Source organism: Pelodiscus sinensis, chromosome 22, assembly GCF_052426305.1.
Source record: "Pelodiscus sinensis isolate ZL-2025 chromosome 22, ASM5242630v1, whole genome shotgun sequence".
NCBI classification, from domain to species: Eukaryota; Metazoa; Chordata; order Testudines; family Trionychidae; genus Pelodiscus; species Pelodiscus sinensis.
Genome location: NC_143073.1, coordinates 25503389 through 25518535, shown reverse-complemented (window position 1 = coordinate 25518535; position 15147 = coordinate 25503389). Strand labels below are relative to the sequence as shown.

The window sequence follows — 15147 nt, the reverse complement described above, 5'->3', positions numbered from 1 at the left end:
TCACACACACTCATTCTGCCCTCAGACCCTCACTCACTCCCACTGGCATATGGGTGGCAGATGGAGCCGAGGCCTGTGGATCCTGGAGGGTCTGTCGGCTGATCATGGCTGGGGAGCTGGTCAGAAGAGAAAGAGCTTCTCAGACAGAGGGCTTCTGCCCCAGCTCTCTCCTCTTATTGCCCCTGTACAACCCCTGGGACTCATCCACCTTCCTCACCAGCCAGCAGGCCCAGGCTGCCCTTGCTCCAGCAGAGCAGCAGTCTCCTGAATTGGTCCCGACTCCTCCCCTGGCTGCAGGTGCTCAGCCTTGCGGTGTCTGACCCCAAGTACACAACAGTCTCCACTCTCACCCCCACAGTCCTGGCTCAGGGGAGAATGCTGCTGAGAGCTAGTTACAAGCAAATCTGAGGAAAGCTGCAAGAAGTTACAATGGTGGGAGGTTCAACAATCACCCAGCTGACTGTAGGATTCTGAACTTACAAAGCAAAGGGGCTGAGAGTTACACAGTTGCAGAGTTTAACAGGCGATGCAGCTGGAACAGTTACAAAGCTTCAGAGAACTATTGACAAATCACCAGTAATGAAGTGACATAGAAGACAACTTCCCTCCCCACCTCCCTCAAGCATTGCAGTCAGCAGGAGGTTTTGTCAGTCTCTAAGTCATGTGTTGGCAGGACCTTAGAGTTTAGTGTGTTCCCAAGAAATGTACGTGGACATCGAGCAATAGCTCAGGTGGAGGCTTTCATTCCACACCACATACGTGGGGCGTTGTGGTTACTTCTGTCCCTGCTTGCAGAGTGGGGTGGTTTGGGGGTTTGGCTGCTCTGGGCATTTCACCATGTTCATCACGTTTATTTCTGTGAGCAGTGAGTTCTCAAATGCCGAACCTCTCGTGGCCGGAGTCATCACCCCGTGGTCACTGCTGCCCCTGGACGTGGCTGGCCTGTCCCTGTGGCCCCTGTGAGAGGCAGAGCAGGGGGTCTCCACGCGTTGTCCCTGCCTGCAGACACCGCTCCAGCAACTCCCAGTGATGGGGAACCGTGGCCAGTAGGAGCTGGGGGCTCGGTGCCGGGAGCCGAGGGGCAGCGCATGGGCCAGGGAGCCATCACTGTAGCTGGGAGAATTGTATCAGGAAAACCTTCCTCTCTCTCCCTTAAAAAAAAAAAAAAAGGTCTAAGAAAGCCTGGGATGGTTCACAGCACCACAGCTGTAACCTGGACCCAGGCCTTTGGCCCCTCTGCTGGCTGGAGCCTGTATAGCAGGTGAGGGAGCTGCTAATCCACAGGGCTACAGATAGAATGTAGCCGTGTTAGTCTGGTGTAGCTGAAACAAAATACAGGACTATGCAGCACTTTAAAGACTAACAAGATGGTTTATTAGGTGAGGAGCTTTCGTGGGCCAGACCCACTTCCTCAGATCATTTTTTTAATTGTATCCTTTGGTATACAGGCAGTCCCCGAGTTACGCGGATCCGACTTATGTCAGATCCGCAGTTACGAACGGGGCACTTCCTCTCCCTGGTCTCCAGCAGACCAGGGAGAGGAAGCAAAGCGGCGGAACGCCCGGCCAGCTGACAGCCCAGACGCGTCTGGGCTGTCAGCTGGCCGCGCGTTCCGCCGCTCTGCTCTGCTCCCCCTCCCCCTGGTCTGCAGACCAGGGGGAAGGGGAGCAAAGCAGAGCAAAGCCACGGAGCCCGAGGGCAGCAGGATATCCACGGCGCGTCTGGGCTGTCCCGCTGCCCCCGTGCTCCGCGGCTTTGCTCCGGACGCCTGTGGTACAGCAGCTGGGGCGCTGCCGGTTGGTCCCGTAGCGCCGCTCTGGGCGCCACTGGACCAACCCAGCAGCACCCCAGCTGCTCTGCCCCAGGTGTCCCCAAGTCAGCAGCTGCTGAAAATGACCAGTGGCTGACTACAGGAAGCCCCTGCCCTGGGCTTCCTGGAATCAGCCGCTGATCAGTTTCAGCAGCAGCTGACTTGGGGATGCCTGGGGTTCTTAAGTTGAATCTGATCAGTTTCAGCAGCGGCTGAATCTGGACGCCAGTTCCGACTTACATACAGATTCAACTTAAGAACAAACCTACAGTCCCTATCTTGTACGTAACCCGGGGACTGCCTGTATATGGTTGTGACTATTTTCTTCCTCTATTTGATCTGAGGATGTGGGTCTGGCCCACGAAAGCTCCTCACCTAATAAACCATCTTGTTAGTCTTTAAAGTGCTACATAGTCCTGTATTTTGTTAGGGCTACAGATGCGTCTCCTTTACTTCCAATGTTGAACATGCCTGTGTTCATCTCCCCACCCGAGTCCGGGGTTCACTCCTGGCCCAGGTGCCTTTCCAGGAGCCGCTTTATGCAGGAGGCAGCAGGGCCCTGGCATCCCCAGGTGGCTGTTTGGGGTTTCCAGCCTTGGCTAGTGGCCCTTCCAGAAAACCACATTGTGGGTACGTCTACACTGGCAGCTTCTTGCGGAAAAACAGCTGTTCTTCTGCAAAACTTGCTGGCTGTCTACACTGCACGAGCGTTCTCCCACAAGTAAATTTACAGTATCATGTTGTAAAACAGGGCTTCTTCCAGAAGAGTTATTCCTCTCCCCATCAGGAATAATCCCTCTTGTGCATGAGCTCTTCCAGAAGAGGCCAGTGTAGACAGGCAAAATGAATTTCTTGCGCAAGAAGCCCCTATGGTTAAAATGGCCATCAGAGCTTTCTTGCGGAAGAGAGCATCTACACAGCCATGGATGCTCTTGTGCAAAAGCACATCTCTTGTGCAAAAGCACATGGCAGTGTAGATGCTCTCTTGTGGAAGACTTTTTGCACAAGAACTCTTCCACAAAAGAGTTCTTGCACAAGAAGCTGCCAGTGTAGACATAGCCTCACAGTGTAATTAAAGGGCAGCAGCTGGGGAGGGGAGTCAGCTGAACATATTTTCAGTTTTATGACAAAAAGTGGGACTATTCTAGGCTGTATAAGGTCCCACAAATAAACCAACCTCATTTCCCTCCTGCATGAGGGCCTGTCAGAGGGGTGGCACGGGAGCCGGCTGTGCAGGCTCCATTCCGTGTATGTGTGTTTGTGAGTGTGTGTGTGTGCACGCCTCTGCGCATGCTCTCCCCATTCAATTACTAGGAGTCGGCCTCGCTCCAATCAGCCTCAGAATGAGGCTTCTGACTCCCCCAAGACCCCACTAAAATTAACATTAGGAAATCCATCAGACAGACATAATCCCCAGATGCACACCACACAACCCTGGACTCACGTTTACACACTTGATCCAAGATTCACGATGACACACTCAAACCAGGACTTGGGATTACACACACACACACACACACACACACACACACACACACACACACACACAGAGTTCAATACTTAGGCACACTGTGGAAGATAACGAGCCTTCACTCTCCGTTGTGTTTAAGCAACAAGTTGCCAGAGGCAGTTTATTCGAGCAATATTGCAAGGGAAGACAGCATAAGTGGATCTTCAACTACAAAACAATTAAAAGCCAATATATCTACCTTTCCGTTACATTAAACAATTACTTCCCTGCCCACTCAGTTCTCATCAGACACTGTCTTATCTCAAGGTTCTCACTGAGGTCAGCATTCCACTCTTATCCTGGAGAGCGAGGCAGAGAGGTGAACGCAGCGTCTCTTTCAGCTCTCGCGTTAGCAGGAGTCAGAGTGACCCAGACTCTTGCTCTGCTACTGACAAACCCTGAAATGGCCACCCAAATCCCCTCTCCCTTAGTCCTGCTTCCACACTCTCCCCTTTTATGCCCTAGGCACAACTACTCCTTCAAATCTCTATATTCATTAAACATTGTATTTCTGTTCTGACATCGAGAGGATTGACCTCACAGGTATGGATTGGTTGCAATGGTAATATAGGATTAGTATGAACATGAAAACTATTCCCATTAGGACATCCTCTATAACAACAATAAAATAATCCTACAATAAGCAAAAGCAATACAATCATTAATATCCCCGCAATAACTCTATAACGGGGTCGCTGCATAGCCTTAGTTACATAACACGATACATCATAATTAGTACACAGGAGGGATGTTCTATAGACTGTGTGGAAAGCATGTGCCTCAGTTTGATAGGTATTTTGGAGAACATGAATTTGACCTTGTAATTCAGAGATTTTCTGGACCTCTGGTAAGAGTGAAAGTAAATTCTGGAATCGGTCGGTACTAGAGTAGTCCAGTCGCGGGGTATTTGGAATCTAAGGGCTGTTCGTAGGACCTTGTCAGCGGGCCAATAAATGACATGATTTCCCATAACAGTGGTGAGATGAAAGTGCATGTCTTGGAAGGTGGTGGTATTAACGTGTACACAGCTATCATTGGCCTGAAAGAGCAAATGTCCTGTCAGGGTATATCCTTGTCCCATACCTTCCCAACAAATGCTGTCGTGCACAGTTACAACTTCCCCTGCTCTCAGCTTTCGTATGCACTGAAATGTTGCTCAAATACCCTTGCTAGCCTATCTAATAATCGGCAGGGAGTTCGCCTTTGTCCTGCTTACAGCCGCTAATTTTTGTCCAATCAGTTTTCTTCGGGCAAACCTCTGAAATGGCGTCCAACAGACAGGGACCAACAACATGAGGAAAACTGAAAGAGCAGAGGGGTTTTTCCGGCTTTGGTAACCCTCATTCTACGAGGAAGAAGCCTGTTTCTGAAAGAGCTCTTCTGGAAAAGGCCTGTGTGGAGGGGGAAGAGGGAGTTCTTTCCCAAGGGAGGAAAGAGGGAAAAGCAGAGGTGCCCTGGTGGCCACTCAATCCACAGTAACCACAGCTCACATGCGAGAGAGCGTCCGTTCAGTGTGGACGCTATCTGTCGAAAAAGCAGATCACTTTTTCGATGCGCTTTCGCAGTGTGGCTGCTCCCTTTCAGAAGACGTTTTCCCAGAAGATCTCTTCTGGAAAAGCTTCTTTCAAAAGGAGCCTGCAGTGTAGACATAGCCACACTCATTACACACAAGAAGACACACAATACCCGAGATTCACTAATACACACACACACACACACACACACACACACACACACACACACACACACACACAATCCAAGAATCAGCCTCCCTCCCCCTCACAAACACAGACACAGACACCTGATCCCGTCCAGTTTTCTCGTGTCTGTTTTATTCTGTTTCTCCCGTTCCAGGGGAAGTGAATCCCAGCCCTGCCACCAGCAGCGTGGCTCCCCAGGGCAGGGGGGTTGTGACAGGAGAGGGGGATCAGGAGAGGCCGTTCACAAGCAGGATGGTAAGGAGGGCTGGGAGGACGAGTCTGGCCGGTTCCAGAGCCACAGTGGCCATGCGGGAGGAGGCTCGGCTGCATTCGGCCGTGGTGAGATCCACACCGAACCCCTTGAAAATCCCTTTGAACTGCTGCATATTAGTGCAGGTAGACTTACTGGCGCAGCCTTTCATGGTGGAGTTTATGGTTCTCTCACCTGTGGCAGACAAAGCAAGAGGGTCAGTGTCTGAGAACCCCTTTGGGAAGCCTTTTATGTTTCTGGTCCTATACAACGTGGTCTCCTTTCCCCTCTGAGCCACTCCCTGCTGCCCATCTGGGACCTCGTGACAATCTCCCTTTCTCTGCTCTGATGCAGTGTTACTCAGTGAACCCCTGATCTCTAATGATCTAACAGGGTGACAACAGTCCCACCATTCACCTGGCAATGGTGCTGCTCACTAATGGTGGCAGAAGTGGGATCCTTAACCAGTTCTCATCCCAAGGCCCTGTACAGACCCTGGCAAACAGAGACTCCCAATTTTGGCAAGGGCAAGTATGCAGCAGAAGATTCACCTCTCAGCCAAGGGGTCTGTGCAACATCTGGAACAAAAAGGCCCCGATCTCAGTTGGGGCGTCTGTTACACTGTTCCACAACCAGTAAAGAAATAACCCTGAGACATCCGGGTCCCACCAGCTGAGAGATTTCTGCAGCAGACCCAGGCAGGGTGTGTTTGTACTGTCACTTTTCCTGTATTCCTTTAGAGCCTGCTAGTCAACAAATCAAGAGACAACAAGGCAGTTTGGGGGCCCTTGTTCAGGGCGCTGTGCACAGGAGAGTATCCTGCCTCAATCACCGGCCAGCACTAGATCCTGCCCAGAAAGGTATCCAAACCACCGATATGAGGGATATTACTAATAACTAGAAATCAGTGTAATACTGGAAAACGGAGGTTCAGCAGTTTTCTGATCATTCATTCTGATCACTCCAGCTCTTCTTAATAAGCAAGAATCTTTTAGAATTTTACATAGCTCCTGACCACAGCAGTTTCCAGTGATGGGGAGTTCCAAAGATTAACAAGTTATTGACTGGAAAAAGCATTGTTTTCATCATAGTGCACTTCTCCCTTTTCAATTTCATCTCCTCTCATTTGCCAGAGACTGCTCAGAAATTCTCTTGTGCTCTGAGATTTTTTAGCTGAAACCTTTCTGCTGTTAAAAATAGAAATCTGAACATATTTTGTGAATTCAGATTCGTCAGACTGTGTCAGTGGGAAGAGACCCCCATGAAAACAAATTCTGGGAAAAATCAGACTGGTTCATTATTGAAATTCAAAACAACTTTCCCTTCCAACGTTTTATCTTAAAGAAATCTTTAACGTTCCCCACAGCACGGGCCTGCCCACTTGCGTGGTGTCTCCTGGGTGGGGAAATCAGACAGAGACACAGAGGGATGCCAATTACCGATTTTCTCTGTGTTGCTGACATGAAGGCAGTGGGTCTGGGTGCCTGTGCAGTTCATAATCTCTTCTTTGCTGCAGTGATGGGATAACTCAGACTCGCATGCTGGGCAGCGCTGGCCATTCAGGGTGGTGGTATCCGGGGGCACTGGGAAAAGTGTAGCAAACACAGTCAGCTTTGGGGACAAGGCCCAGGGGGCGTCGGGGCAGGGAGAGCAGTCGTGGGTTGCACTGCTCAGTCTTGGATCCTCCTGCAGCGGGCGCTGCAGCTCTGGGGCACAGGAGATTGCAGGGCAGGGAGAGATTTGCAGCAGGGAATCCTGGATCCGGTTCACAGGTGGTGCAAGCCTAGAGCCCCGCCCACTGACCTCCCCCCAAACAGGGGTTCAGGGTTACCCAATGGGGCGCCCCCTGCAGGGCAGCAGATTAAAGGTTCTTTTCTAATCCCATTCTGTCTTCCCACAGAGAGGCCTGAAGGGGCCAGGCAGGGCAGGGGGCGCCGGGGAGTGGACAGGCTGGAGAGGAAGGCGGGCGCTGTACCGCTAACAGTGGCTGTTTTGCAGGCCTCCCCGACACAGCAGGCGACTTTCCCGCTGAAGGAGATCTCGTTCCCAATAGTCACGTAGAGGGGTGCAAGGTTGCACAGGCTGGAGGACACGCAGGTCTTCGCAAAGATCGGGGTCTTTATCTCCCCTGCATGGGAGGAAGAGGTGATGAGGCTTCAGATCTCTGCCTCCCCCTCACAATACTTCACAGGTGTGATTATGACCTATCTAGAGAGGGGGAAACTGAGGCACGACTCACACCTGGTCAGTACAGAACGAGTAGGACTGGATCCCACAGCTGCCCCTCACCCGCTGGATTTCTCTTTCCTCCCAGAGCCAGGGAGAGAAAACAGGAGTCATGACTCCCCCGGCTCTAATCCATGGGACGTCACACCCCTGCCAGGACCAACGAGAGACTCCCCCAGCCTCTCCCTCCACCCACCAGCCCCAGCCCCCTCACAGAGCCACAGAGATCCCAGGAGTCCTGGCTCCCAGGCCCCCTGCCCTAACCCAACAGCCCCTGGTTCTTGGTGGCCTGACTCCTACCCAGCCTGTGTTCTGGGCTGGTCAAAGTCTCCTGCACCTACTTCGCATGGATTCTACTTTAATGATTCCGCAGCAATCCAGTTCCTTGCTGCAGACTTGTACCGGGCCCGTACAGCTGTCACCTTCATTGTGGCAGACCTCACAGGAAACACAGGTCCCTAGAGAAGCAAAGGCAACAGGATCCATCAGTGCTGAGCCTTCGCTGCAGCCCCATTGATTGTAATGGAGCTACGGCCCATTGACCCAGCTGGGATCTGCCCCATTGACTCCAATGGAGCAATGGCCCATTAACCCAGCTGGGATCTCACTTGGTTTTTTGCCAGTGTTGTGCATCCCTCTATTGCACAATTAGGGGGAGGGGCAGATACACTGGAGGGCAGGGATCTTCTCCAGAGTGTGTCAGACATATTGGAGGATTGGGCCCCAAGAAATCTGATGAAGTTCATCAAGGAGAAGTGCAGAGTCCTGGACTTGGAACAGAGGAATCCCAAGAATTGTTACAGGCTGGGGATCGACGGGCTAGGCAGCAGTTCTGCAGAAAAGGACCTGGGGGGATTCCAGTGGATGAGAAGCTGGAGATGAGTCAACAGGGCACCCTTGCAGCCAAGAAGGCTAATGGCAGATTAGGGGCATTAGGAGGAGCATTGCCAGCAGCTCTAGGGAAGTGATTATTCCCCTTTATTCAGCTCTGGGGAGGCCACATCTGGAGTATTGTGTCCAGTTCTGGGCCCCCCACTACAGAAAGGATGTGGACACAATGGAGAGGGTCCAGTGGAGGCAACCAAAATGAGGAGGGGGCTGCAGCACATGACCTATGAGGAGAGGCTGAGGGATTTGGGTTTGTTTAGTCTGCAGAAGAGCAGAGTGAGGGGGGATTTGAGAGCAGCCTGCAACTCCCTGAAGGGTGGTTGCAAAGAGGCTGGAGAGAGGCTGTTCTCAGGGGTGGCCGGTGACAGAACAAGGAGCAATGGGCTCAAGTTGCAGTGGGGGAGGTCTGTGACATAGTGGGGGTACTTTGCTTGGGTTGTGAGTGACCTCCACGGGCTGCTGTTTGTACCAAGGTGCAGCCGAGTAGCTGATGGGACAGGAAGGTGACCTGTTCTACCAGTTACCCCCCAGGGAGAGGAACAAAGGAAGGTGGGATGCCGCCCCTGGTGGAAGGGATGGTCTTTAGTTTTGGGCTGGGAAGCAGGGGAGAAGGGGCAAGGGAGGGGGCTGGGATTGTAGGGCCCAGCCACCTCCCATCTCAAGGGTGGGGCACTGAGGCCTCCTAGCCCCAGTTCCTGTGACCAGATTACATCTGTGCTGTGCTGTATCCTGGAGAAGCAATAAACTGGCTGGTGGAATCTGTCTGTGCCATTACGGGGCTGCAGGAGACGGGAAACCCCAACGCGCCATCACAAGGTCTGGGGAGATTAGGACAAATGATTTCCCCAGGCAGGTGGGAATTGCTGGGCTGGGTTCCCTAGGGAGGGGGGCGAATCTCCATCCCTAGGGGTGTTTAAGTCCCAGCTGGACAAAGCCCTGGCTGGGCTGGTTGAGTTGGGCTGGTCCTGTTTTGGGCAGGAATCTGGATTCGATGTCTCCCAAGGTCTCTGCCCACCCTGGGGTTCTGTGAGTCTATGAGAACCGAGGCAGGAGACCCCGTCTCCCCGGGGAGAACTGTGAGGACCATCCCCCATCCCGTGTGGGACAGGCGCTGAGCAGCCCAGGGAGAAGATCTCAGAGCTGGTGCAGATTTCACCGGGGGGGGGGGGGGAGGGAGCCCCTCTCCGGCAGAGCAACTCTCCTGGGTGGGTCTTTGCCTGTCTGCACCGGGTAGGGGTCCAGGCACCCTCCCGGCCCCGTTCTCACCTGTCTCCAGCAGGGCCCAGAGGAGGCAGCAGAGGAGAAGCGTCTTCATGGTGCCGGGGCGGGAGCTGGAGCCGGTCTGGGGTCTGAGCCAGGGGGCTCTGGAGCCGCAAACTGTCTGTCGGGGGCTGGCCGTTCTTGACGGAGGCCGGGCAGGGTCGCAATGAGAGTCACCGGCCCTGAGCTGGGGGCAGGAAGGTTTGTAGCTCAAGTCCTGGGAATATCAGCACAGAGGCCCCAGGAACGTAAGGGCCAGACCCAGCCCCCCACCCCAAAGTGTGACTGGGCTTTGGGCACCAGGGTGATGGCTGTAGGCTGCAGCGGGCTGGGCGGGGCGGTGCCAATTTCACTGCAGCTGCCTTGCTCAGCAGAGCGAAGGACACACCCCGGGGGGCAGGGATGGTGGGGCAGGCTGAGGGGATCCCAGCAGGAGCTCCGATTACTCACCCTGGGCTCCCTGTTCCTAATGCAGCTCCGTCTACACCCAATATGGGCACCACCACCTTAAACTGTCCACCCCCTTGGTCCTCGCTGGTCATAGGACCCTCAAACATGTGGGACCCCGAATGCCCTAGGGGGGCAGGCGCTCTGTGGTCTGGTTGGCGCTGGCGCAGGCCGGTTCCCTGAGGGAGGCCCGTGCTGGACACACATGCACCTCGCACCATTTTACTGTTTTGAAATGAACCTTCTGGAGGATGTTTTGCATATTGCCCGGTGGTTCCTGAGCACGGGGGGCGGGGGGGGGGGGGGGGTCTCTGCTTGCTTCCTTCTGCATTTCTTAGCCCCAGGCCCTCAACTGGCTACTTGGAAATCGTGTTAGGCCTTGGCCTACATGTCTGGTGTTTCAGCCCTAGGTACTGAGAGCCCCCCTGCAATCTGGATTTTGTACCTCACTGGTGGAAGCCCGAGGGCCCCTGGCATAGGGTAGCAGGGAATGGGGGGCACAGAGGGGAGGGGAGATAGGAGACACAGGGTCCTTGACCTGAAGGGAGGAAAGATGGGGGGCCCACAGAGCTCTTTCATTGAGAGACTTGGGGAGTACATAGAGGCCTTGACAGTGGCAGAATGGGGTCCCCTGGCATGGAAGAAGGGGGGTAACTGCTGGGGGGTGCAGAAAACCTCGGTGGCTGAGGGGAAGGTGTGAGGAAGAAAATGTTCTGTAGCCAGTGTGAGCAGAAGGTGAATTGGTTTTAAAGTGACAGACCTGGAGTGGGGGATGCAAGATGACCCTTCCCCCCACGGCCAGTGGGGTAGGTCTCTGCTGCCCCCCAGGGGACACTCACTCTGGCCCACACCCTCAGTGGCTGGTTTCCATGGTGCCCATGTCCCTTGGGTGCAAGCCAGGGTCGGAGTGCTGGGCCCTTGAGGGGCTGGCTCAGAGGTGGGGGGTTTTGGGGTGGGAGGCCACCGACCCACAGATAAATCAGTCGGGAGCTGCACTGAGAAGCAAACACCAAAGCAAGCCCCTCTCTGACGTGGCCCCCGACGGAGGAGAAAGACCCTCCCCACGTTCCCCTCGTCGCACACCAGAGCCTGGGGCCCAGACCAGCCCATTCTGTGTCTCCGGCCCCATGGGGGAGTGTTGAGGGGCTGGGCACCAGCGCAGGCTCCCCAGTGCTGAGGGGGGAGCCCTGAGCCTTGAGGGCTGGATCCAGGCAAGTTGGGAGCCACAACCGGGCCCTGGGCCTGAGGGGTCGCTAACCCCCCACACTGGGCCCTGCCTGGAGATTCCAGCCCCAGGCACACAGTGTCCATCTCAGCCAGGCCAGGGTTCACTCCCGGTTCCAGCTGGTGCCATTCGGAGCTGCCCTGGGTCACTGACCCGCAGGGCAAACAGCCCCCAGGGGAGCGGGACCCGCGTTAACCCTCCAGGGCTCTCAGGGGTGGCACCAGGTGACTGTGAGTCACTGCCCTCCGGCTGCTGGGGTCCGTCCCGTGAGCTCTGCCGCAGGCTGGCCCCCACGCCCGGGGAAATGAGAGAGCAGGACGGGGTTTGGCGCAGGGCCACCGGTGTGAGCCCACGGATGGGGCGGGCACACGGCAGGAGCCGTGACACACTGAGACAGAGGCCGGGTGGGACTGAATGGTAATTTTTTAAATTCCTTCAGCTGTTATTATGGTTTATTGTTTGTGTTTTCCACTATTTTCAGCAGGATACATTTCCCCAGGTTTGCCAAATGCTAGCATTGGAGCTATTTTTGGTTTGATGTGAATTTCCACAAGTTACATTTTCAAGTGGGATTCATTTCAGCTCCCAGAAGGGCGTCCGTACGGGCTTTGTAGCATTTTATGTGGTTGCTTTTTAAATTCCCAAACCTGTGTAAAATGTTGCGGTTTAAGCCTTTTTAAAATTGAATTTTCACAGTTGTGTAAAAGTAGAGTTTTAAGCATTTTTTGCAGTTGGGAGCCATTTCAATCCACACAGTTGTGCAAACGTGTGATTTTTAGGCTTTTTTCCCATTGAAATCTCCGCTGCTGTGTAAAATCCTGGGCTGTGTCTACATTGGCATGATCTTGTGCAAATACTGTTTAACGCACGAGTTCTTGCACTAAAGTATTTGCACAAGAGAGCATCCACACCGGCATGTGCCTTTCTGCAAGAGCATCCGTGCCAGTGTAGACGCTCTCTTGAGCAAGAAAGCTCCGATGGCCATTTTAACCATAGGGCTTTCTTGTGCAAGAAATTCATGTTGCTTGTCTACACTGGCCTCTTGGGTCTGACGCAGCGAGCCTTGTGATGGGACCAGCTCTGCCACTGGCCAACTGGGAGGTCTTGAGCATGTCTCTGCCTCAGTTTACCCACTTGTGAAAGCAGGAGCATCATAGTTCTTGCACAAGAAGCCCTGATTTCACACATTAGAACATTAGTGTTCTTGTGCAAAAACTCCCCGCCAGTGTAGACAGGGAGCATGTTTTTCCACAAAAGCAGCCGCTTTGGTGCAAGATCATGCCAATGTAGACACAGCCCTTGGTTTTAAGCATTTTGGGGCTTTTTTCTTCATTTTGGTCTATTTCAATGTTCATGCTTCTGGGAAATTGCGTATTTTAAGATTTTTGCATTCAGTTTTTAATCCATTTAAATTTCCATGTGTGTGAGAATTGGAAGCGCTCGGCAGAAATCTCAGGATTTGGGGCCGGACACAGGGCACAGCTCAGCAGAGCCTGCTGCTTCCCCCTCCGCTGTCCTCTGCCTGTAGCACACAAGTTTAATCTTTCTCACGGACTAATTCTGCAGTCCAGGGAGGAATGTGCCCTCCAGAGGCAGACAGGGGCATAGACCCAAAGGGGTGGGACAGCTCTTGGCCATCCGACGCGCACTGCAGGCCGGCGGGTGACTGCTCGGCTCCCACCGGGTGGGTCTCTGGGGGCTGTGAGTGTGGACGGGCCCCTCACTGCATGTGGAGGGCGCCCGCCTGGGGTGTCGCTGACCGGTCCCGAGGCTCGGGCTGGCCGGGGATTCCTCTGGCCCGTGGGAAGGGGCCGCTGGAGGTTGAACTGTGGGAACGTTACGGACCCAGAGGAAGGTCAAAGTCCAGGCCCAGCAGGATCCGAGGAGCCGCCCTCCCAGGTGTGGGGGGGGGGGTTGATTAATGAATGGATTCCTTGGTACCAAGAGGCTGCAGGAACTCAGAGCGTGTAGGGGTCACGCAGCCTCATTGCAGCCCCCTCCACCCTGCCGGGCTGTGACCGGGTCTGGCTCCTGCAGCTTCCCCTGGCCGCTTGGCAGGCGCCGACTGGGGAATAACCTCTCCTCAGCCACCAGCCATCGAGGGACGAGAGAGGGAGCCAACGCCCCTCCCCCGCTGCTCTGGGGAGTCGATTAAGTCACTGACCCCGGCGCAGGGGATGTTTCTTTCAGGGGAGACGTCTCTGGGAGTGTTGGGGGGGGTTGTACGTCGGGGTGTCGCGGGAACCTGCTCACTGAGCTCATGTAACAGGGGTGGCAGGTGGCTGGAGTCAGGGGGTTCAGCAGGGTGGGGATGCCTAAAGCCCAGCCAGGCGATCAGCCAGGGGGGGTCCCAGGATCCTGCGTTTAGCGTCCCGCTTTAGATTTTTAATGAGAGTCAGGGACAGTCTAGGGAGCAGCACAGGTGCCGGTTTCTCTGCTTATCTGGGCAAAGAGACGACACAAAAGCGGCCTTAGCGCTGCTGGACAAGCCCCCTCGTCCGCCAAGGGCCGGGTGTGAACAATCCGGGACCTCGAACAGCATAAAACGGTGACAGCAACAATTGCAAAGGAACAAGCGACTTACCAACGGTGCCAGCGACTCAGCTCCCTCCTGGGCGCAGAGACTCTAATCCCGACTCCGTCCTCTGCCAGGCCGACCGACACCGCGCCTTGCCGGTGCGATTTCAACTGGGAGCCAAAGGTCCCTGCAGCTTTGACTGTCAGCTAACGGATCATGGTCTAATATACTCCATCGATAGAGGAAATGCATCTGGGGGCTCTGCAGAAAATGGGAAGCGGGCAGGGTGATTCCCTGTCACCAGAAAATGAAACCTTTAAACAAAAGTGTCCAGGGACTAATGGTGACTTGGTTCCATTCACCATCCTATAACGGGGGTGGCACTTTCCCCTGGTGCGCCCCTCACAATCTGCTCCTTAAGATACATTTTGTTTTGTACATGTGCAGCTGTGATACCAACAGGTTAAACAGTGAACCCAGCACTGGCCATAGGCGCTCTTCCGAGTTCTGCACAGTCCACTAGGAATGAGATTACAGTGCCCTGAAAATGATACCGGTGCACCAAAAAGTGTCCTTGCACCAGTGCACCAAAGAGTGTTCTTGCACCATTGGCTTCAGACCACAATAATTACAGATTTCGAGCTCCCTGTGTTGAGATTTCCACCATTTTTCTCCTTTCTTCTCATGTGAAACAAACGCCGCAGCCTGGTGATCCGCATGTGATGGGCCAGGTGTGTTCCTGAACCAACCGTTCGGCCTTCACGCCCCCCGGAGGAAGGGCCGGGATGGTTAAGCTCGGGTCCCTCCGCGGAGCTGGGGCTGTCGCTGACCCCTGCACAGCCCTGGCCCTTTCTGGGCCCAACGGGGACATGTGCTCCCTCTGCCTGGCCCTTCCTTTCAGAGCGACTTTTAGACAAGTTCTATAGCCTTGTCGCAGGAGAGACACAGACACCCCCCCGCCTTTGCGGGTGATCACCTCGGGGTTCATCCCAATATCGTCTGACTTGACCTAGAGCCTGGTCTTACATTTCATTGAGTCTGATCAGAACTGAAGGATAGGAGCCGCTCCCAGAGCAGACCAATGTCTGCACTATTATACCAGTACTGGGTCCTGCCGTGAAGGCGGGGGACTGGACTCAATGATCTCTCGAGGTCCCTTGCAGTCCTAGTGTTCTATGATTCTATGATATCTGCCCAGCTTCTGAGCCCCACAAGCCAAGCGCGGCTCCAGGACTCGGGGCCGCAGGGTGGTCTGGCACTGGCGATGGACCCAACATCCCTCCCAGCTCCAGTCCCTGGAAGGGAGGGATGGG

At 54.3% G+C, this 15147-nt stretch overlaps 1 protein-coding gene across 3 annotated transcripts; it reads right to left on the bottom strand.

Annotated features, from left to right (window-relative positions):
• Positions 1-5125: 5125 nt before the first annotated feature.
• On the bottom strand, positions 5126-14074 carry LOC142819570 (phospholipase A2 inhibitor gamma subunit B-like). 3 transcript variants are annotated; one of them, XM_075907573.2, is made up of 6 exons: positions 13901-14074; positions 9651-9831; positions 7838-7954; positions 7246-7398; positions 6710-6853; positions 5126-5465 (listed from the first exon to the last, which is right to left on the bottom strand). In XM_075907573.2, exons 2-6 carry the CDS (start codon positions 9697-9699, stop codon positions 5248-5250), a joined length of 681 nt encoding a protein of 226 aa, XP_075763688.2. In that variant the 5' UTR covers positions 9700-9831; positions 13901-14074; the 3' UTR covers positions 5126-5247. The 3 variants fall into 3 exon arrangements, with proteins under 3 accessions (XP_075763688.2, XP_075763690.2, XP_075763691.2); XM_075907575.2 differs by lacking the exon at positions 13901-14074 and adding an exon at positions 11470-11583; XM_075907576.2 differs by lacking the exon at positions 13901-14074 and adding an exon at positions 10095-10251.
• Between the last annotated feature and the right edge of the window lie 1073 nt (positions 14075-15147).

What these genes read in the sequence shown, in the direction of transcription:
- LOC142819570 (XM_075907573.2), bottom strand. Translation starts at nt 9,699, where the DNA reads ATGAAGACGCTTCTCCTCTGCTGCCTCCTCTGGGCCCTGCTGGAGACA. An exon ending in TAAAGTAGAATCCATGCGAA is followed by an intron (nt 7,399 to 7,837) that starts GTAGGTGCAGGA and finishes CCTCCCATGCAG; the next exon opens with GGGAGATAAAGACCCCGATC. An exon ending in CAAAACAGCCACTGTTAGCG is followed by an intron (nt 6,854 to 7,245) that starts GTACAGCGCCCG and finishes CACTTTTCCCAG; the next exon opens with TGCCCCCGGATACCACCACC.